Source organism: Eurypyga helias, unplaced genomic scaffold (assembly GCF_000690775.1).
Source record: "Eurypyga helias isolate BGI_N326 unplaced genomic scaffold, ASM69077v1 scaffold6765, whole genome shotgun sequence".
Classification (NCBI taxonomy): Eukaryota; Metazoa; Chordata; class Aves; order Eurypygiformes; family Eurypygidae; genus Eurypyga; species Eurypyga helias.
This window is the reverse complement of record NW_010250710.1, coordinates 46,427-70,037: the sequence shown is the minus strand read 5'-3', so window position 1 is coordinate 70,037 and position 23,611 is coordinate 46,427. Positions and strand designations below refer to the sequence as shown.

General features: G+C 38.0%; 1 protein-coding gene across 1 annotated transcript in view; it reads right to left on the bottom strand.

Annotated features, from left to right (window-relative positions):
- Positions 1-23,611, bottom strand: part of SRBD1 (S1 RNA binding domain 1) — a 68,781-nt gene that overhangs the window by 5,343 nt on the left and 39,827 nt on the right. Inside the window, exon 14 of the mRNA XM_010151755.1 lies at positions 7,794-7,885. Coding sequence (XP_010150057.1) covers positions 7,794-7,885 — 92 coding nt within the window. The remainder of the gene's footprint in view (positions 1-7,793; positions 7,886-23,611) is intronic.

Genomic DNA, 23,611 nt, shown 5'->3' with positions numbered 1-23,611 from the left:
AATTTTTCTGTGGCAAGTGAGCAGGTTTTTGTTTTAAAAAGGTTACATTTTAGTTTACTTTTAACTCCACATAAAACTGATAATGTTATTTGCCCAAGATGAATGAAATAATGAATGACAATGTTCTATTTATTTACTACACAAATCTTAAAAAGAAATGGCCTGAATACAAGAAGGAAGTAAAAAAATACATGGAAAGAGAAAACCTCGACAAGTGCATATTACAATGCAGCTTTTTAAAATATTTGAAAAATATTTTTCAGTATTTCTTAGAATCACTCTTCGAGTCTTACTAATTTCCCTATGACAGGATAGTAGCACTTTTATCCAAGGTGAGAAGGGAGACATATATTCATTTAATTGAAGCCTGATGTGTTTTTTATGTCACAGAAATGAGTTAGTCTTACAGGATAGTATAAATTCAGAAAACTTTCTCCATCTGCTCAGCTTAAAGGGTAGACATCATCAGTATGCTTTTCACATTCAGACTGCTGGTACTAATTTTAACTGTATCACCATGCCATTGATTACTATTACTACTAAAAAGTGAAAGATTACTTGAAGTTCTATACCTACAAGAGTTACTCTTTTACCTCAACAACAAAAATTAACCTTTCCTAAGTGACCAAAATGCCCCAGTAATGTCCTGGTTACAGTAAGAAAAAGCAGTTTTGGAGAGTAAGGCATCATACTGCTATTTTAAAAGCAAAGCAAAACTCCTCAAGTTGAAGAGCATCCTTGTACTCATTGTTCCTCTGGCTCAATGCTTCAAAGCAGCAGCAAAGCCTTCTAAGGAAAATACACAGACACACACATGCACAGAGTTACATCCTGAGGGAGGGAAATAAATCATTTTCATAACTTTTATGCCAAGGAAATTGCCTCTACCAGAGCCTGGACTAGTGCTCTGCTCTTGTGATCACTTTTAGACAGAAATGGTGGGATATTTTCAGTTTGTTCAGAAGAGTAGAAAATGATGCTTTGTAAATCATCTGCTGATCTCTGGTCCACCTGGGATATAAGAAATGGCTAAATGATAGGAAGGCAAATCGAGTATCACATCTTTCCACAAAGCATGCAAAGATTACACATCAGCTGCAAACATGAACATGTGCACAGAGAACGATGCTCAGTTAAAAGCTACACTATGGTAACTCCTAGCCCAGTAAAAATACTGATCCAAAGCAGCCAGACAGGAGTTTTCATCCTGCTCAGAAAGATCTCCTGTTTTAATTCTGTAACAAGGCAGAAGCCTAGGGGAAATCTTGCAGATTACAGAAGATCAAACTCCTCCAGTCCAGTCTACTACTATACTCCGCAGCTTCAGAGGAAATTCAGTGCCGACAAGCAGGATGACAAAGATTACATACCACCTCACATATGCCATGAGATTTGTCTAGAACAAGAAAGTAAAGGCTGCAAACACCTTTAACATCTGTGTAACAACTCATTCAGCATTGTGCCACTTGTTTTGTGCAATTCAAGTCCATTTTTCTCTCTTTCAAAGTCCTGATGCAGGCATCCTGGCCCATGCGTAACTGTACAAGGCTCAGTTATTTCTGGACTATCTATAATTAGGGACTGTTTTTTGATGTTACCCACAGATCACCTATAACTTCTGTTTAAATTGTAGAGCCCAGCCCACACCTTAAGACAAGCTTCTGCTCATTAGTAGGAAATGGGTCCTACAGGCAGAAAAGAGCAGGCCCCTCTATCTATTACTGCTGTTTACCACACTTTTTTTCCTATCCACTCCATCTTTTCCCTTCCAACAAAGTCATTAAACTCATTCTTAAATGCTCCAAAACACAGCAGATGAAAGACAGCATAAAATTTCATTATGCACTGCTGTAACTGCACACAATCAAACTAAACGGGCTGGCAAAATGTTTTAATGCACAAGCACTTCACACTGACTTTACTTTCGCCTAGCTCAATCTGAAAACTTGTGGAACTTGCACGAATCCTCTACAATTAGCTGTAGAAGGAGGGTTCCACTCAGAAAGCAGTGCAAATGCTTCAACCATAAGACTTCTGTCCAATAAAGTTTTTGAAAAATGACCTTCTCTGAGTAGCCAAGGGGAAGTAGTGCTCTTTTAAGAAGATGAAGAAATTAGCTCAAGTAGACATCAAGGCACTATGTCCCACACATCTAATCATCAAATTGTTTTACTTTCCTTAAGATAAAGTCAAAAGAAATTACATTTTTACCAATCTCTACCCTCTACTTGCTGGCCAGTATGACAGCTCTGAACTGTATGTCTCTATCTTTAACAGCACCCCAGGGAATAAAACCCTGTAGCATGACAGTCTTAAAGTCCTAACAAGCCCCCGAAGCCTATACAGCTTTCTTTTGCAAGGAAAAGTGCAAGTGGTATACTGAACTTTGAGTGTACAATAATCCCACGTATTCTGCCCTGTGGAGAGGAGACAAGCAGATGGGATTTGACAACGTTAAGGCAGGCTGTGCTGTGTGACCTTTTGCTCTCTCACATTCTTCTCCATCCTCAGAAATCACCCTTTAGAAGCAACACAGTTTTTATACTGGATCATACCTGTACATACAGCATGACACATCCGTGCCCTGTTAATATTCCAAATCTTTGCAAAAAAGCATGTTTAGGGAACATCCTATCTATCTACACTCCTTGCTTTCCTAACTGGGTGAACACAACTGTAGTCTTGACAGAAGTCTCCATGTCCTGCATGTCCAAGAGGAAAATGAACATTTCTTGGAGTTCCTGCATTAGATAAGCCCAAGTACATTGCTCTTGTTTCATTATCTGAAGACATAATTGCAAATTAAAAACCAAATGCATATGATTGCATTAAGGGATGGGAAAAAATCGGATAAGCTTAGTGTAAGAACTCCTCTCACAAGTGACTACACAGATATGATGTTTGAAAATACATAGCCTCCTTCCCCACCCATCCTGTGTTTAAAGAATACTACATATTCAGGTTTATCTGCATTTTTATAAATCAATGCAATGAAACGCATTAGATTTTTATTTTGCTTTTTAAATAGTGCAAGAAAGAAGAGCTTCATATTTGTTAGAGCAGTCATCTCAAAAGGAAAAGTAATCCATCAATTTAATGAAATGAAGGCTTTTCTCATTTATTATAGCTGAGCTTATTTTGAAACCAGGGTAAAATCCCAGCATGACTACTGCCTCAGCAATTCTCCACCAAGGGACCCCTGTTTCACCAGAATTCAGCAGTTGGCTCTGTATCTTACAGTTAACTGTAAGATAAGTTAACTGTTAATAAGCAACATTGATTTCTTCATGGTATCCACTTCAAGTGGAAAGGCAGCAGAAGAAAAAAAAAACAAAACCAAAAACTTCTGATGTGAGCACATGCCAAAGAACAGGTACAACCTTTATCCTCCTTGTGCTAAAGGCAACAACAAGACTACCACTAGAGCTGACAATACCTTAAAGTGTTTCCAGGCATCCAGGAATTACATGAAGTCCATATTTCTGTGTGTCAATCCTTCGACACAAGTCATATATTCTTACACATTCAATGTACTTCACCTGTCACTCCAGTCTTCCTATTTTGTCTACCCAAACTTGTTGAAGCCAACAAGGATTTGCAACAACAAAGGAACTGTAGAAGTGGAGAAGCCCTATCTGACAGAAAAACCAGAAAGCATAGCAGTGCCTTTGCAATGCTACCTGCACAGGCTCATTCTATTTCTCATAGCAGAAGCTTCATCTTCATTAAGAACACAGGTTCTGCACAACAAAAATAAACTACACAGCGTAGAGGTAAAACAAAAGATATCAACCTTCGGAAAACCATCTAATTATAGAGTTCAGAGGCCTGCTGACAGCAACTGTAAACAGGCTGACAGTGATTGTCCCGAATCCATCCGTTTTGAGGGAAAAACGCTTGTCACCACAGACTTAAGCTTTTCTTTTATTCATGCAAGAATACCACATCAAGACAGACTTCTCAATCACTCTGATAATGAAAGCCAACTAATGGCAATGAGAATTACTGATAAACTTGCAAGGCAAAGTAACTGTTCAGTACAACTTAGAACTACTTCAAAGGGAAACTTGCATCCAGGCCTACCGTGGAAAAAAAAAGCACAAGCAAATCTCAACCAGAGACCAAGAGTAATCCAGAAGATCTTATGGACAAGTTACAGGAAAAAACTCCTACCTGAAGTTGCCATTAAGAAAAGTTAACTGAAGGTTGACTATTAAGTGTTACACTGATGGTAGCTTGGGGGGGGGGGGGAAGCAGGACATTCAAGTAAATATGAATCTGATGGCTTTAAGAAAAATCCACCAAGTTAAACATTTGATGTCTTCTCCAAGAGGGTGACCAGAGGACACATGCTGGGGCAGAAATGTAACTGCAGTCACTCACCCAACCTCACAGCTCCCTCACTGCCATTCCACTAACACTAGAGCAGGCAGTCACAAGGCCTAGAATTAAGCTTCACCAAGGTGACCAACAATTCCAGCTTGCTAGGCACTCTTTTTAAGGTGTCCATTCTCCCCTACAAAAATTCCCACCACCAATCTTCAGCCTGTCCTGAGGCACAGTTTTTGGAAGGAAAATTCAAGGAAGCTTCACATTCCCTTCTCCATCAGGCTGCAACCCTATTCCAAGTTCACACAAAAACCTCTGTTACTGAACTCCAGTGGGCTCATTCTCTAGGTAGAGCCTTCCTAATCTGCTGCAGCCAAAGTTCCTCAGCCTATCAAGTAGGAAATCCCTTCATTGCTATGGCTTATAAGCCTCTGATCTCCTAATTCTGTGAGGCTGAGAAATAGCTGTTCTCATTAATCCTACAATGACTGTCAGACAGGGCTATCTACTTCCTCAGTCTACCCAAACACAACTAACTAGGTTTCATCAAGTTCTCTATTATCTACTTCTTTGAGACTAACTCCAGAAGATTTTATAGGACTTGGAGTAGTAGTGCTGAAGCTTGTGCACTTCCATGAAATATTCACACTTGGTGCTTTAAAAATTTTGAAGAACCTGGTTCAATGTAAAGAATTGATATTAGGAGCTGATATTGCTTAGTGCCAGAAGAGGTAGCCATCTCTGGATCTCTTAAAATTGGAGATACCCTATTCCATTCACTACACTGCAGATACCAGCAAATTTTTCCAATAAATAAGCTTCTTCCCCCCCCCCCCCCCCAAACAATTGCAATGTTGGCTAAAAGTGCTGTATGAATGACTATAAAGACTTTCCACTATAGTTTGTACATACACCATTAGTTTATAATGAGACCTTTCTTAATCATTCATTGCAAATTCATGTCATCTATGACCTCCAAAGACATCTCAAAGGGGGGAAAAAAAAAACAACTAGTTGAGTTCTTGGCTTAACTAATATTGTTAATTAACACACCCAAGAACTGCTAAATGTGTCTAGTTTTCCCCTATTTACAACACTCAAATGAGTAATTAATAAGGTAATATTTTTATCAGTATTGTCTATTTGTGTGAAAACTTACAGTACTGCAAATATGACAGATACCATATGATGTGAAAGTTCTTATAATATGCATTATTTCCTATTTCACATGTATGTACCTGATGGGCAAACATCAGCCTACCTGTGTAATTCAAAAAACCCAAAAGTTTGTGTTGAGAAAAATGTTGAAGTGGCAAACTGCATTAAGATCACAGATATCTCACGTCAGTTGTACCTTTTATTTTAACTATAAATGTCACACTTCATCATGCAGCTGTCAGCTTCCTTTAATGTACTAAATGCTATCATGTAAGCATGGAACCTGACATGATGTAACACAACAATTAAAATAAAAAGCAAGTCAGCTTTGACACCACGTCACTTTTCTGTTTGCTACAAATTAAAGGAAAAATCAGAAGTACAAAATTAAAAGCTAGTCAAGAAAAATGTTTTCAAAAAACCCAAACATCAGTTAATGTTTCCCTCTAATCTTGTCATGTTTTTACATTCAGCTTTAAAAAAAAAGGGTCCATGGCTTAAGCACAGTTAATTAAAAATTGACACCAAAACACATCAAGAAAGTCTAAAATTTCTAGAAAAACTATTGTAATACACTTATAGCTGTCAGTTCTGTAAGAGCTGACATCTACAGGATTAAGCACTTTTCACTTTCTATTCAACCCTTTTTCAACTTGTACCTACTCTGCAGTACTGCTGCTGCACGTTAAAATTTCTGATGCTTTTCAAGCCACATGCAACAGCATTTAAGTTATGCCTGAAGCAATTCCGAGTAATAATTGAGAATTTATGAACACTAGATAATTAATACTGAAATTGGTCATGTTTTACCAATTTGATTTTCATTTACCGGATTTGCTACACAACACTAAGTAAAAGTGTCTGAAATGTTCAAAAATCAAATTTGGAAAAAAGGAAAATTATTTACCTCTGATAAAGTATATTGTTAATAATTAGATTTCCTCGTTTACAGTGTTTTTCTGTTTATTTACATAAACTCTAAACCCACATTTAATGTACCAGCAACAAACTCTGGCCCAAGGGAAAGTTAGTGGCATCTGTCACAAATACAGAAGTGTCACATGCCTAATATTCACTCTGTTCATACCATGACACATTCTAAGTCTGTGGCCCAGGGAAGAAATAACCACAATGGAGTTCATTTGCAGGCAGGGAGCAGACAGTCAAACAAAAAGCAGCTAGAGGTCTGTCCAGCAAAGGGAAGGGAAAATACAGACATTTAAATAATGTTCCTGTAAAAACATTCACTTGAAACACTGGGTTAACACAAATCCCTTTTTTCCTTCGAGGAAAAAAGAGGAAAGGGAAACATGGGGAATGCTGGAGAGTTTTACCCCCAAATACCCCTTAACTTCAAAACTGTTTTCTGCTGATCTACTTCCACACCTTTCTGAGGATTTCCAGGCCAGTAACCTGGTAAAGTAACAATAAAATAAAGAACAGTAGCATTTTGGCTGGAAAGCATTTACATATGAGTTACTGTGTTTTCAAGTGTGCTTTATTTGACTGAGTACAACAGCAAATGGCAAGAAAACCAGGAAAAAAAAATTGAGGGAGATTAAAACAAATACAAAAATAATGACAAAAAAGAATACACAAATGAAATAATCCAAAATAATCATAGACCTGACCTTACAGCTGTCTCCTGACAAACCAAATCTATGAGTAAAATTTGGACACCAATGAAACTGCTAGGAATCTGATCTTAGAGACTAGTCTTTTACCAAACACTGAAAAATAAGTGACAGCACTTGCAGATTTCTAAGAACCTGGGCTGTATTATACCTCAGTGACATTTATGCTAAAATAGTGTTTGTTTCGTTTTTTTAAACTACAACTAAACAGTATTTCTTGAGGACTGTATTCAGCTACATTAAGATTTCAAAGTCGCCACAGTTCAGGCAAAGAAAGTGCCATCGTCATTCTTCAGGATGAATGCATACCTTTAAGTTTTCTTACAGTATTCCCAGCCTTTGAAATGCTTTATTATTGCTAGACATATTTGTGTACATACAAGAAGAAACAATTCAGTGGTTACACTAGTCCCCATAAATTTTCCTGTACCAGCCTACTGAACGAATACATCCACAAAGACCTTGACATCACAGACCTTAGTAGAAGACAATGGAATTTGCATACCTAGGACTTCAAACGTGAATGAATGAAGTAGTAAAGTTTGGAAACAAAACATCCAAACCCTTAATGTCTTTTACTTTAGACTATTATTATACTTAATATTATAAACAACACAGCCTGAGCATTAACCTCCATGTTGAAACGCTGATAAAATGAATTACGCTGCATACCTGCGCTTCTTAGGTTAGGGTCCAGGTCTGGCATTTCCTTGCACGCTTCTGGACTGACGCTGTAGATAGATGCTCCTGCTTCGCTGACAATGCTGAAAAATAAGTTACAAATAAAAAAAATACACAACTAAACAACATAACTGAAAGTCTTCACAAGTGACTTCATTGAATATTTGGGGTTTTTTTTAAGCCACATTTTAAAAATATTTTGAATCAACTGAATACTTACAAAAGCAAGACAGTACAGACAAAGGAAAACATCTCTGTTTAAACCAAAACACCCCTCCCTGACCTGCAACACCCTTTTTTTTTTTTTCAATTCTGGTCCTATTACAAATACACACAGCACTACAGCCCCTGTAGTAATCTTGCAACAGAGAAATTGAATGCAAGAAACAAGTGTTATCAGCAGTAAACAGGCAAACCACCTTCCGCAACAAAACAAAAACCTACCTGACAGTTTCATTAAAAACACCTAGATTGTGAAGTCTAACATCAATTAAACTATTACATGCACCCAAAGTCATGAGTGTGCAGACACGCTGTCTGAAGCTAACTGCCTGAAATCCTCACAAAAAGCCCAACTTGACACAGACTGAGCTACAGAGCTGCAGCTCCCTTCACAGAGGCATTTAATGCCGACTTCTCCCTGTTCTCACTGCCATCCCCAAAGAAAAACACAGACCGTATGTCTTCAGTAACTTAAACTACAGTTCTTGTATCCACCATGCACCTCAAACTCATGCAGTAATGATGATAAACTCCAATTCAAATAAAAAAACCCCATAATTGCAACACCCTTGAGCGCTCTAAGTTCAGCCCAGGAGAAATCGGCAATCAAGTATTCACAGTTTCAGTTTATTTTCAGCTGTGAAATTTTGACACCGCTGAATCAGTGTATTTCTTCAAATAACTTCAACAGAACTTGAATCTCAGGCTGATAATTAAGGCATCCCACAGCTACTGCACTAGAGAGGAATACTGTCGCTTTCAGAACTGTTTTTACTTTTACTGTTCCACTCTTCAAATTACCTTATCTTTGCCATAAGGAGGGAAACCACAGTCATTAAGAACGAGAACTTTTAATAAAAATCATAACTTGGTTTTACGTTGTTTCAAAATTACGACCATAAATATTTATTTTAAAGAACATTTAGTAGGTCAAATTTTTAAGTAAAGAAACTGATACCTAGAAGCCCCTACCTTTAGAAAAAGCTGGAGAACAGTTTGAGACAAAAAACACATTCCCATTCAATATTCCAAGCGTGTTAAGAGTAAATAGTGTAAAATGCAGATATAAAAAGGTAAGAATTTCTTGCTGTAGTTTTTACAGATTTCCCCTCTCAAAACTAGAATTCAGTTAAGTGCTGTACACACAAGTCAGATTTTATAGTCACTCAAAAGAACATTTCTGTATTACGGACAGACTGGAACTTTCAATCAATACAGAGAATAAACCCCTGCCCTTCTTTGTATTAGAATAACTCCAGACCCATTCAAACTACTGGTTTAAGAGGGGGAAAAAAAGTCGGACCAGTTGAACAAAGTAAAGAAAACGAAACTATTAACATGATCTTTTAAAAAGATTCAGTACTATGGGCATTCCTTCACTGTAAGTGACATGCAGAAAACACTCCCAAAACAAAGTTCAGAAACATGGTCATATCACAAAACCCTAACTGCTGAAAAACAAAGATGCTGACAGAAGCCTCAAACTGGTTTCTCTGATGAACGGGTAGTTTAAAGAACGACCCAGCAGAATGTATTTCTTAACCTGTTCACACCTTATAAAGGCAGCATCTGGCAAGCGCTCCCTTTCTGGAAACTGCTTCTAAAAACCCACACACGTTAGCACGTACTTCTAACAGCTTTTAACGAATCGCTCCTCAATCTTCTTATTCTTTGTATTCTAACGGATCCAGAGGTTATCCTTGCATGCAATTTCTAAGTTTAATACACTGATGTCACACTTTGATAAAAAAAGTGTTTTGCACCCATTTTTACAGTGCTTTATTGTAAACTGTACTAAACCATACAAATGCAGCTTATTGCTTGATCCCTCTCAGTATTTTGTGCAGTGAAAAAAGTGGCATGGATGGAAATTTAAACATACCTGACATTCTACTGTTTCTCATTAATGCTACACTGACAAATTTCAGAAGTGAGCAGAATGACAGAGGACTATCACTCTACAGTAGCATGGGAGTCCTGCCAACTTTTCAGGTAGGTAGTACAAAGCCTCCTTGCTAAAATGAGTAAATAAAATTAAACTCAGGATGGGAGAAAAACATTTGCAAAGAGCACATTTCCTTCCCTCAAGTGCAAGAACATTTATGCACCAGGAGGAAGAAGAGAGAGGGAAGAAAAGTAAAAACTTATCTCAAGCAGGAAAACAAGATATAAAAAGCTGCATATTTGACATCCACTCTGAGATGGTTTTGTATATGCATGAAGTTATTCTACAAAGTATTTGATGTAGCAGACTTGGAACAGAGGGGGGGAAGCACTTCTGCTCACGGAGAACCCCATACTACTGCGCCTAAGACAGTAAAACCCAGACGGTAAATAAATTTGTTACCTGGAGTAAATGCATAGGGCCACAAACCCCAAAGAAACCATCCTCTAGTTCCTTCAGCCATAGTCAACCAAGATTTTACAAACCTATTAGTGGCTGTCATGTGGTTTTATTTAGTTTGTTTTTAGCTAGCGTTGTGGTTACTAACGTGACAATGGCACATGCAATGCTAAAACATTTAGGTTGGTCACAAGAATAAGAGTACAAGTAAAATAACTTTGGGGAGTTTTGTTCATAGTGCTGGATTTTGCTTTTTGACTAGAGAAGAGACAGTCACTTTGGTTTATAGGTTGGGGTTTTTTTTAATTATAATACTCTAAAAGAGTAATGCTACATAGGATAATTTAGATGAATTCAATGTTGTATTCAATGTTGTAAAATGCTCTGCATCACACTTTCAAAGAATATGCATATTTTGTCAGGGCACATTAAGATAAAATCAAACCTGCTCAAATCAGTAGAACATAGAAGTATATTCCAAACTACTGCTGTCCACACCATTCTTTAAACTGCCTCCCTTTTTTAAAGGATATAATTTTCAAGACAGTTAAAAGAAAGTCCTCTCTCATAAGAGTTGGTAAAACCTACTTAAAACAATCTGTATGTTCAGAACCAGATTTTGTTTCTGGTTTTGACTTTTTAAGCCAAATAATGCATTAAAAAGAAAAACTGGACCCCCCATCCCCTCGTAAAATGAGATCTTTGTTTCTGTGCATGCCTTAAGAGGAAAGGTTCTTGCACTGGCCAAAATCTTAAGTTAAACGAATAAGATTAAAAAGTTATGTTGCTATTTCAAGTCAAAATGGAGTAGGTAAATAAGCTAAGAGTCATGATATGATATGCTCATAATACATGAGCTGGCAAGTTTAATAAGCTGCTCTCTGAATTAACCAAACAGCAGGTAAAATATCTGAGACTATGCCTCCACACTGTCTACACTCCACATTATCCATCCTACAGATAAGGTGGTTTTCCCACCTCTCAGCATCTATATCCAACTTTTTTTTTTTTAAAAGTGCCCAAACCACAAAGCCACTACACAATATTCCAATTTACTCTTTGTACAAACAGGCCTGTTGCATAGAAAGTAAGTTTTCCTACGCTGCACTGTCTCGTTCACATCCAAGACATTTTACATGCTGTGAAAGCAACACCAACCGTATTCCACTGGCACCACCTGCTGGTCCCTCGGCTCTGTGCTGGAGGCCGAGACCACTCTATTCCACAGGCCTTGCACAGCATTTAAACATGTACTAGGGCAAGTTTTCTAACGCGGCTTAAATAAGCATCATGTATTTGGTATGAAAAGGTAATTTGAAGACCTGTTCTAAAACATTCAGATTTTCAAATCTCAAACTTTTTACAGGAAAGTAGTCTTTCTTGTAAATAGTAAAAAAACCAAAATAAGAATACTTTTTTTTTAATTCAAAGCTATTACAATAACCTACAAAAGTTGTATAATGGTAAAGATCACATGTAACAAAGTAGAATTACCAATAGTTTCTTAACTATATTACAATGTCATGAGCATGCACATAATGGCAAATTTTTTAATACTTACAAGGTTCCGGGTAGTAAGTTTTCACTGAAAACCTTTCCAAAACTACATGCAAAAATCTATCATGTAAGTAAAACGAAAGAGAGGTAAGCTAGAGGCTTCTAGGGTTAAGGATGGATGCAGCTCCTGACATTTTCATGAACCTTACCAATATTTCAGACTATTTTATTACATTGAAACCATTTTCCTCCCAATCACATGCAACACTGGACTAATAACCTACGGAGAGATAAAAAATAACTTTATGCAACTTCAAGTAACTTACTGTTCCTACACTACCCAAACCCCTGATTTACAGCTTGAAGACTTGAATGTAATTTTTAAGAAACAATACCAGCACAAAGAAGAGACCAGTGTTAATTCCTGGCAGAAAACAGTGGTCACTAAAACCCTCAAAATGGGCACAGATTTTCATGTGTGGTCATAAAAGGATAATCTGCCAAAATTTAACTCCCTGCCCAATAAAAAAATTTAGTAATTGTAGTTAACACTTCTAAACCAACTATTTACTTATTAACTGATGAATAAATCCTTCATAAACTTGTGGCGACAAAAGCCAGATGCTCTCACAAAGGGCAGAAGTACATACGGCCAAAGAACTATTCAGTAGTACTTAATAAAGTAATTGGCTGAAGAATTTCACAGGCCAGAAGAATAAAATACAGAAAAATGACAAAATATTTGCTAGAAAAGAATGTTACATTTAGAAGCTCCATCGGAATGCTACAAGCTTGAATTACGTTGATATATTTTGTGATTAAAAACAAATCGAGGAGGGGCAGGGAAGATTTAATTAAGTCCAGGCTCAAAAGAAGATTGGACGATTTCATGAATGAGAAATTTGTTGGGCCTTACTGAAACCACAGAAGTTAGAACTAGCTCCAGAAGAGCCTAAACCCAGAAGTGGTTGAGAGCTATTGGAAGAACTAGAGAAATAGGATTACTGTGTCTCTTTTTGTATGTCCCCCTACATACTCATTTCTGGTGACTAATGAAAACCACCTAAGAAAGGTCAAAGCAGCTCTTTGTAGGAAACATCCTTGTATTTACATTTTGACTCATGTGTCTCTGTCAAGCAGGACAGTGCCCATGGCAGAAGTGACTTTGACAGCCCCTCCAATGCCTCCTCACCATTACCAACAGCAAGCTGCAGGTTTCTTGCCGTCAAGGGCAGAGTTAGCTGTCATTCCCAGGGTCTCATGTTTGGGTACATGAGCACTCCACCCCCACGCGCTGTGCACAGGACAATTCCTTCTGCCGGGGAGGTGATGAATACAGCTGACTGGAGACTGCAGTCCAACACAGGCTGAGCGAGACGCTGTGATTTATTCAGCCACATGCACTCCGCCACAGGAACAATAGGATACCAGGCTTGACAGACCCTGGCTTTGACACAGCTAAACCATTACTTCTTTTTTTCCCCTCTTCTTATGAGGAACATATGTCATGAAAGTGCAAGATAAAAAGGTTCTGGTATACACTCAAAAATGTATTCAAAGAATGAAAAGCCCAAAAAGATTTTTAAAAATCTGTTCATTCTGACAGATCAGATTAAATTCAAGATCTGGCCTTTCCCCCACCTCCAATGAGCTAGTGCTAAGGCAAAGGAAGATGTTAGTGTCACCAAAAAAGATGACACTAGAAAGCAATCATTATTCAACACAACCAAGCTCAAAAGTATACATCTGTGCTTTTAAATACTCTAAAGATTTAGCTTTAAAATTTTAACGATACATAGAACTCAGGGATACTCCAGTGTTGAAGATATTTTCCAATGAAAAAGATACACTGTTAGGCAATAAAGCAATTTAATTGTATTTCCATTACTTAATTCAAAACTTGTAGTCACTACATACCACACAAGTTTTCACTTATATGGAAAGTCGCCTTTCAAAGTCAGTCACAGTAGACAAGGGTTGTTATAGTAGTCTTTTGCAGAAGTGCTACAGAAAAGCTCACTGTGACTGCCATGCAATTAGACTGGGAGTAGGGGTGGGGTGAAACTTTTTTAAGAAAAGTTCCTGCTCAGGAGGTCCCAAGCACACAAGAAGTTAGTCCCAAAGTGTCTTCAGATAGCCCAAGTGAAAAGAAGCAATACAACCCCCACACTGATGCTCAGCCAGATTCTGTACATTTCCATAACAAATGTTAGGTGAAATTCTGCTTACCACCAATGTTTTGAGTTCAAAACAAAAAAAAAGTCTGAGTGTTTCTACCCATGTATGAATGAACTCAGTACTGTGCAAAGTTTACCAGAAATTACATCACGTAAAGGAGAATGCAATCTTGTCCTGACCAACTCAATCTCCTTTTTAAAGTAAAAACTATTAAACTGTTTCAAAACCAAAGAACTCTCCTCACACAGCAAATTACAACACAGAACCACCATGTGCCTTTTGGTCACAAACCCCTGCTTCTGAAACAACTTGCTGACCCTGCAGCAGGGGCAATAAAGAATAAACACCTTATAAAGAGCTTTCTTAAATGACAGAATTTTGAGGCAACCATCCTTGCATTAGGGATTAATTCTCTTCTGTTCAGACACAAATGATACTTAGTGCCAGTCAAGCTGATGGACTTTCTGGTAAACAGCATACAACTTAGAGCCTAATGAAGATAAAATAATTAGACCTGTTTCTCTAAGTGTTTAGCAAGCTAATCTAATCACAGTTGCAAATTTTTAAGTGACTTAAAATAACATTAAGTCTTCGAACAATATTTGAATTCCATTTTTCAGTATGCTTATGCAGTACTGAACTTCAGTACAGAACTGAAGTATGCACTTTCAGATGAAGAACATGCAAAAGAAAAATTTAATTCTGAAATACTAAATTGTAGTCTTCCAACATCAGATAAAATGTGTAAATTCTTCAATGTCTGTTTTATAAGAAATTAAAAGGCATACAAGAAATCAAAGCCAGTTTAACTAAAAAGATCTGCACCCAAACCTCCGAAGAAACATATATTAAAGTTTGGAAAATTGGTTAAGTTATTTTAAAAAGCATTTATTGAAATAGTTGCCTCCAAGTATTAACCACTTTCTTGCAAGCTGGGAAATATTAGGGCTAACGAGGTCTAACATTTTCCGCTTTCACTGCTTTGGAGTGTAAAAGAGGGCTGTGTGTTGATTTTATTGATTTTACATTCTAAGAGCATTTTGCCTCTAATCAAAACACAATAAAAGGATATTTCCAATATAAGGCCAATTATGTTCTGACCCACGCAACCTGCCTGCCTCATCGTTAGCACAAACCAGGTTTTTAAAATACAGGGGAAGCAATTATGGTACAGGGCTTAAAAAAAGTTTCTCCTTTGAAGAAGTTTCTACTTTGGAAAATGCAGCCCAGCTCTAACTTCCAGATTCAGATTAATGCAAAAAACAAAGCATTTCACTGATTGCAAAATCAGAAGAGCTTAAAATTTTCTGATTTCAATTCCTCAACTACCATCATTCCCCTACCGAAAAGTAGTGTGAAATCCCTGCCATTAAAACAGTTACAACAATTGGTACTTGCAGCAGAAATAGGTTTGAGAATTACTGCAAGATACAACTATGAGTTACCATGCTTTAATTTTTTCCGTATTAGATATAACTCTCTGAACCCCTAAATCAAAAACCACTTACCATACTACACTAAGACGACTAACTGTATAGCTACAGCCTGGAATCCTTTATTCCATGAACCATGCCCTCAGCACATCCCTGCAAAGGGAAGAATGATCAGATATCTGTCTTCATCTTGTCTGAAAACGATGACATTTTTCAGTAAGAAAAGGGTCCAAATGGCAGGTGTCAAAGAGCTTTAGCTTCACACGTGGTGCTAGGAGGCAGAAAAAACAACAGTAGCGTGTGGCCATGTCAGAGCTGCACAGAAGCTGCCGTACAAGTGCATATCTGAAAAGAGCAAACCTCATAGCCTGTTAAATCAATCTAGTGCCAGATGCCGTTATCAGAACGAAACTGGTGCTGCGGATTCATCCCCAGAAGAAATACACGTCCCCATGTCTGCAGTGGAAAGTGAAAGACCTAGGGTGGCACGTCTGAAGACTGAAGGTGACAGTCACCTGTGACTGCCCCCACCGCTTTCACTGACAGTTGCGGAAAACAGGTCCTGTCATGGCTCATAAGGCAGCTGGGGCTGAAGCTCCTTTCTGCTCTTGCGGAGAGCTTTAAAATCTGAACTCCAGGTCCAAAAATCTACTTCCAAGTTAACCATCCAACTAAAAATCAGTTAGGTTGTTTATTTTTACTTTAAACTCTATAGTATAGTAGGAACCTAAGAGAAAAATTAGCTACTGCTCTTCTCCCTGTTGCTGCAATTTCTCTTCATGGCATTGCTGCAATGTGGATAATGTTAACACAGTACAATATTACCCCAATATAAGGGGACAAGTTTAAAAGTAATAAAGCATATTGTGTGATTACAGTATGATTGCATTAAAGTAATCCTAAGCATAATTGATGATTATTAGATGTATTCAAATATGTTGAGTTGTTTATAACTAATCGGTGTGAATATCAGAAGAAAAAGACACTAGAAAAGGCTTCTGGACTGACATCAGAAATTAAAACCGTACAGTCTACTTCTAAAAATATAATAAGCATGGAAACAGGTATGTTCCTTATGAATACGTGATATAATTTCTAGACCACTCCTACCTGAAGTCCTTCAGTTTTATAGAACTAAATTATCCCAGTGCCCTCAGGGGAACAAACTGTATATACAATAGAGAAAAATATAGCCAAACACTGACAAGATTTTCCCTAACCTTTTTTCACCCATCGGGCACAGGGAGACAGAGAAACACAACTGATTTTGGCAGTCATGGCTTCAAAAAGAGAAACACTAGGTTATGTTAAACACTCAGATTCCACATATTTATGGAAACTCTTGAAATGAAATCGCCTAGATGTACACATTAAAACAAAGCACATTCCAAAAACATGACGATGCTGCTCCCCCAAAAACCTAGCAAAACCCTTCCACCCCGAAGAGCTCAAAGCACAGCCTTACTTAGCCCCTACCCCTCTCAGTTCTCAAGAGTTCAGTGAAGCACACAAGCCTGACGCAACACCGTGACACACAGCAGACTGAAAGAAGATGCAAGTTCAGAGCAGGCAGCCCTCACCAACACACTGCCCTGCCACCAGCTCCTCCTCAGCTCAGCTAAACAGAAACTATAGCTTTCCATGTGGAAAGCTTTCCATCTCCAGCCATGCAGGATCCTGCAAGACAGCCAACCAATTCTGTCTGTTTATAGAAACAGTAGAGGCACAGGATAAACCCTGGAACTTACCAGTTCCTCACCATGCTTAATTATTGAAGTTGGAGCGTTATAAAGCACCAAGGACTAAGATTTTGGGAACAAAGAATATATATATTCCTGCCTATAAAGAAATGCATAGACTTTGCTACTACCATCTGTATTTGCTGTTATCGCTCACAGTTTATAACTGGGGAAACTGATGTCTGCCTAAAGTCTGTCTGATTTTCAAACCAGAACATTTCCCTATTGCAGGCACTGTCCCACTCACACTGCCGTTCTCCTGTGGGAGACAGGACATTTAAGACACAGACGACCTCTTAAGGACAGTCTATCAGATTCTGCAGTGAACAGACTTCTCAACCAGTTCATTTGTCAGTGAACGACACACAGCATTCAGATTTGGTCAAATAAAAATGGCATCAAGTATCACATGTGAACCATCAGTTCATAATTATCTAGAAAGGCTACAAGAACATGCTACTCCTTTGCTATAGTTGCTATCAGGAATCATTTTTATCTGGTAGAATGGGCAACACAGATGCAGCCACTGTTGTGGCCAAAATGCAGTTAGTTAAGCCAGACCAAAGGCTGGAGCTTAGAGTCACATTAACTCTCATGGAGACTTTGTCCCCAGAGTGGAGCATAACTGGACAAGACCACAACATATGGAGCAAAATGCCTCTTGGAGAACAGCACCTCCAGCAACTGTCACTTTCTTTAATGCTCACCCTGGGCAGGGGAGACAGCCTGGGCAGCGCTGCCATGCAGCCTCCACAGCCTGATTCATGCTGTAGCTTTGGCTCAAGACAGGCTTTATTCTATTTTCCACCCGCATCCTACAATATCACTGATCTTAATATTTGATCACTCCCCAGCAAGCTACCCTCTCCCCGGCACAGATCCATGAGGGAAGGCTGGAGTCCACTATACCCTTTCTGTCAGCACTGCACAGTGATGCAGACAGACTGCACAGGGTGAGAGAATCGCAGATCCTCCACTGCTGCTCCTCTGCGTTCCCTCCCCGTCCCTCTTAACATCTAGGCTGTATCTGAAGACGACATATTTAATATTTTTAACCTACAGACACTTCTTGGCACAGTTTACTGAACTCTGAAGTACCCAGGTTTTCCACAGAGAGAAACTCAAAATAAATTAAGAATTCTGGTATCAGAACGAATGCTGGCAGGCAAAATTCTTTGAGGTATTAAATACGAAGGAAAAGTGTGACCACATCTTTGTAGACATGTCATTTCTTCTTACTTTAGATTTGAAATTCAGCTAAAAAGCTGTCTGCTTTAGTTCACAGAAGATACATTTGCTTTCTGTGTTTACTCTCCAGGTCAACATACTCAAGACAAACGTAATATAGTAAATGGTACTTCATGCAGACCTGATCAAAATTGTATGTTGCTATCTCTCAAAAATAATTTCTGCAAGCTTAACATGACAGTGCTTTTTTAAAGTCCCCATGCTTGTGGGGTTTTTTTTGTTTGGTTGGGTTTTTGTTTGGGGTTTTGGTTTGTTGGTTTTTTTTTAAATACAGGGAAAGTTTGCTTTGACATTTTCCTATACTCCAGACAGCGACTACTCAAAGGTGATGCTGATCAAAATGTGTTCCACTCTGACAGTCAAAGTTCTTTTTCCTCATTGGAAAAAAGGCTCTAAAACTGGGGTACTAATTTAGAGCTGGCAGCAAAACCACCTATGAAGGAACTGTATTATTACAGTATAAAAAGGATTATAGCAACAGACAGAAAAAAAACCCAACAAAAACAAAGTAGGTTTCTCATTCTTCAGAAAGAGTTAACATTTTTCATGCAAAAGAAAAAAAAATCTAGTAAACCTTAATCATTTCAATAGCTCAGTTACTTTCCTCAGACAGAGTTAAAGGTAAGACGGTGTACTGAATTATTTGTAGAGCAACATAAAGTAGATTGAGTGCTTTGTTAGTAAATACTACATTTTTTTTTTTAGGCCTCAAGGATTCTTTCATGCCTTCTCCGTTGCTCCTCATTGTCAGAATTGTAAATTTTATTATTTCATTGATATATTCAACTGCTGGGTATCTACATTAAGATATGCTAATCTGAAGCAAATATTATCTCCAGATGAAGGCGAGCAAAACATTAAGTGTATTACTGTTTATAATTTAACTATTTAAAACAGTGGGTGCAGTCACATATTAAACAGACATATCAACCTCAGTAATAAACCAAAACACCAAATGCCCACAAACTTGAAATGGATTAGTGAACTGCATGTTTCTATAGAAAGAAAGAATCCTTCAGTAAGACCGTAACCAAACGGGGAAAAAAGACCAATACAAATATCCAGAATTAATGAAATAAAAGTTCAGTTAGGTAGTGTTCTATTTCTTCTCCCCCTCCCTTCTCTTTAAAGGGAATAATTTGTTCCCTGAGGTTCTGACAGATCCTCACTGGAGACTTCCCATGAGTGATGTCACCAGAAATGGCATAAACATATGCTGAAAGACCACTTCATTTAAAACATATTTTCCATCCTGTTACAAACACTTAAAAAAATTATTCTTCTGGACTTGAATTTTTATTATTAATATCTAACCAATTACTTTTAGACTCAAAAGAAAAAAGTATTTGGTTTTTAGTTATCCAAGTATGAAAGTATAGGAAAAGATGGCTTTCTAGTTTTTGAAATGTATCTTTACACCTAATCATAAAAATGCAGCTAAATTCCTTTATGTCCTACTTTTTACACCACAATTTTCAAGGTGATACTCCAGTCTTAGGTTCTACACAGTACTTAATCAGCTGCAATCCTGGAATGAAATATCTTGCAATAGTGTAAATGTCCCTTACATTTAAAGATTTAATTACTTTGAGTCCAACAAGAAATTATCAAGAAAAATCTTGGAACATGCATCACCTTAACCACATTAGCCCTCTGACATCAGCCCCCACTCTTCATTTTCTAACGGGCAACTCTCTTCGAAACTTTTGAGAAGCTGTGGGTCACAGCTACAGAATTTTAAACAAAGGCACTAACAAAAGTAAAAAGGTTGACTTATCCTTTTCAAGTACAATGACACTGTTTTCTCTAACAGATGACAGTTTGCACTAGGAAGTTCATATTCAGTTTTTTCTTTGAAGGCAAAAAAAAAAAATCATCAACAGCCCAACTTCCACCCAAAACCAAAGCCTTAGTTTGAACTACTCATTTCCTCCTTCCCTAATTCAAAGATCTTTCCTCTCTCTCCTCATCACAAATGTTACTTCAAAGTAAGGGCAAATTATTTCAGAGATTTCCTGCCAATTCATATCTGGACAGAAAGAAAGAAGGGGACACTGGAACTCAACTGAAGCATCTTCTGGAGAGCATTACACAAATACAGATGATCAGAACCTACACCTGCAAACGCTGGTAGAGTCTACAGTTACGCTATCATGTCAGCAAAGGCAACCTACCCCACACCTATTTCTCTGGATCTGTCATTACATTCTTATGTGTGGATCCTGGAAGACAAGCCAGAAGTGAAAAGTGAGGGTCTGGGAATGATTCGTTCAGCTTTTGGAAACTGTTGATTGAACGCCAGGGTATCACAGCAGTTGAAAGGCACCTGTGGAGATCTGCTGGTCTAGCACCCTCACTCACAGTAGGGTCAATCAGAGCAAGTTGTTCAGGGCTGTGTTCAGTCAGGTTTAATGAATGGAGACTCCAAAACCTACTACATATTAACTGGAACAATTGGATCCTCTGTAGCTGAGAACTGAGGGTTTAATAGTATTAAAGGGAAGTTCAGATTTTTTTTTTTTTGATGGCAGTTTAGAACTTTAGCACCATGTACACATTTTGGAAAAGTATACATCTGCCCCAGAACAGCATCTGAGAAACAAAGGAGATATAAAAACTCATACTGTTTTCAAACAGTGCAGCATTGAAAACTCACTAAACAATCCTAGCTTTCTCAAATGTAAGAGGAAATAAAAGCCAAAATTGTTTGGAAATTAAATTAATGGACATGTGTGTTACTGCAGAAATCAGCAGGGCAGAGTAGGCACACTTAATTCCAAGTGTCTGATGTTAAACTGCTAAGACTACTCTTGCAGTTAATAACTAACAGCTGTTACTTTAAAAAATCCTAAGCAATTTAGAGATCAGGGCTATAGAAGAGACAACACAATATTAAAACAATAATTGTCCAGATGAGAATAAGTGTTTATTTGATAAGAGACTCCATGGCAGCACAGCAGTGAAGAGCCTGGAGGCACTCTGGCTGATGCGGACATTTCCTGCAGGGGGTTATGGAGAACATATGCCAGGGTGGGATATGCAGCACCCTTTAATGTGGCAGAGCATCTTCTGCCCTCGGGTGCCTGCTCAGCTCTGCTGGCTAGTGCAGAAGGTGGCAGAGCCAAGCCTTGTCCTCAACCTGCCTCTGGTAGTCAGGCCAGTGCGATCGCTGCTGTCAGCATCTCCGCAGCCCTGAGCCAGAGCAGTATGAGCTCACATTCACACAGAACCTCAGCACGTGCAATAGCAGGACTGGGATCGTCACGGGACCATTCCAGGTCTTTTACTGGGCAAATTGTTATGAGGCTGAGAACACTTCTTGCATCCACTGCAGAGAAGGGGTAAAAGCTCCTCCTCTGCCTTTAGTGCCAGATGGAAAAGAATAAGGCACAGACATGAAATATTTCCCCCTAGAGAAAAAAAAAAGAAGGCTTCCACATCTACACATAAGTAACAGTGCAACTAATTCAGATCCAAATGCTATCAAGGTGTAGGTTTCAATATTGCAACTTTCCTGCACTTTATTTTCCTTACTAATTTATGCAATTGTAGAAAGAAGAATCTAATCCTGAAAAGACCTGTAAATACTTCTAAAATGAGAAGTTAAAAGTTATTTTCTGAAGTTAGCCAAAGACAGATATGTTCACAATTATGTTGAAGTTGAAATATTTTCTTAGAAAATATAAAGAAACCTTAAAATTACTAACACCACCCACTGGCATGTCCTGGATTTGGGTTTAATCAAACCCTGAGAACCGGAACAAACACATTTCACAAGCTCCAAGTCTTAACTTCCTCTGAAGTCCATAAAGGCTCACACCACCATCATCACAATCACTGTGTGATTAATGCAATTTAATTATATCAATTGTGGCACAGTAAAGAAGAAACCCCAAGCTTATACTTTGTTATTAAATCCAAAGGAAACAGACAAATGCTTTATAAATAGGGAGTAGACAACCTTAAACTATACCCACATATTCCATTAAGATTTTGATCAAACCTGTTTTAATCATTAAAACCTCCAACTTGTACTGAGTGCAAGAACTGGTATTTCAGATGACTCAAATCAATTTGCACAAAGCTTCTCCCCCAAAGTACACTGTATGAATTATAAATTTTAGTTTATCACAATCTATTATCAATCACAAATTACCTTGGCTTCATAATGCTGGTATTTATGGATGACCAAAAATTAATCTACTTTGCACTTTCTGCACTGCATATTAAATAAAATATATTTACATAAACCATTGTAATCACCATTTAATCCATGTCTTAGCTTCATAAAAAGCTAGAAGAAATTCCCTACAGACCATAAAACTGAAAAAAACCCTGCTCTGAATTAGATGCCACCAGTTTTTTCTTCTCACATAGCACCAGAACCAGGCCTTTATTCCAAATCCTGTCTTGATAAGAAAACATTACTCCTGCTAATGTCAGAAGTCCGGTAACCTACAACCTCCAGGAAGTGCTTTATCAAAAAGTAGCAAGGAAAAAAAAAACATCTCCCCTAACTTGCTCCACTAATAATGATCAGCAGCCCAGCCTCTCCAGTGAGTGGTCTCCAGAAACACCAAGAGGCCATTAGGCAGTTTCCGTAAGAAGAAAGCGATGATGAAGGCGGCACTGAGCAGCTGTGGACTGGTAAGTAAAAGACAGCAAGGTGCAGGCAGAGCTGGATGGGGTCTACAGGAGTTGGGGAAAACAAGAGGAAGAGAGAAGAGCACAGCCTCAAGCATGCCTTTAAAAGTTAAAGCATTCCTTTAAGTTTCTTTTTGTTGTTAGCTAAAAAGGGATATATTAAAAGGATACTATATCATGATTTCAAAATTATTTCATTTTAAAACATTCAAATTGACAATGTCTCTTTTTATTTACTCTTACAGCAGAAGATTAGAGTTCACATTTCCTTCAGCAGAGAGATAATCACTGAGAAGTAATACAGGAATATCCAGTTTGATTTACTTTAAAGTGACAAACTAACTTCGAGAAAATAACTTTAACAAAAACAACTGACAGAGTAACTTTGAGCTGTGGTTTTACACTATGAGGAAAAATAGACCAGAAACAAGTAATAAATGCATCACTGATTTAACTGAAAGCCCACTTCCAGAGTATATTTACAGTATAGCATCGTACCGCTAA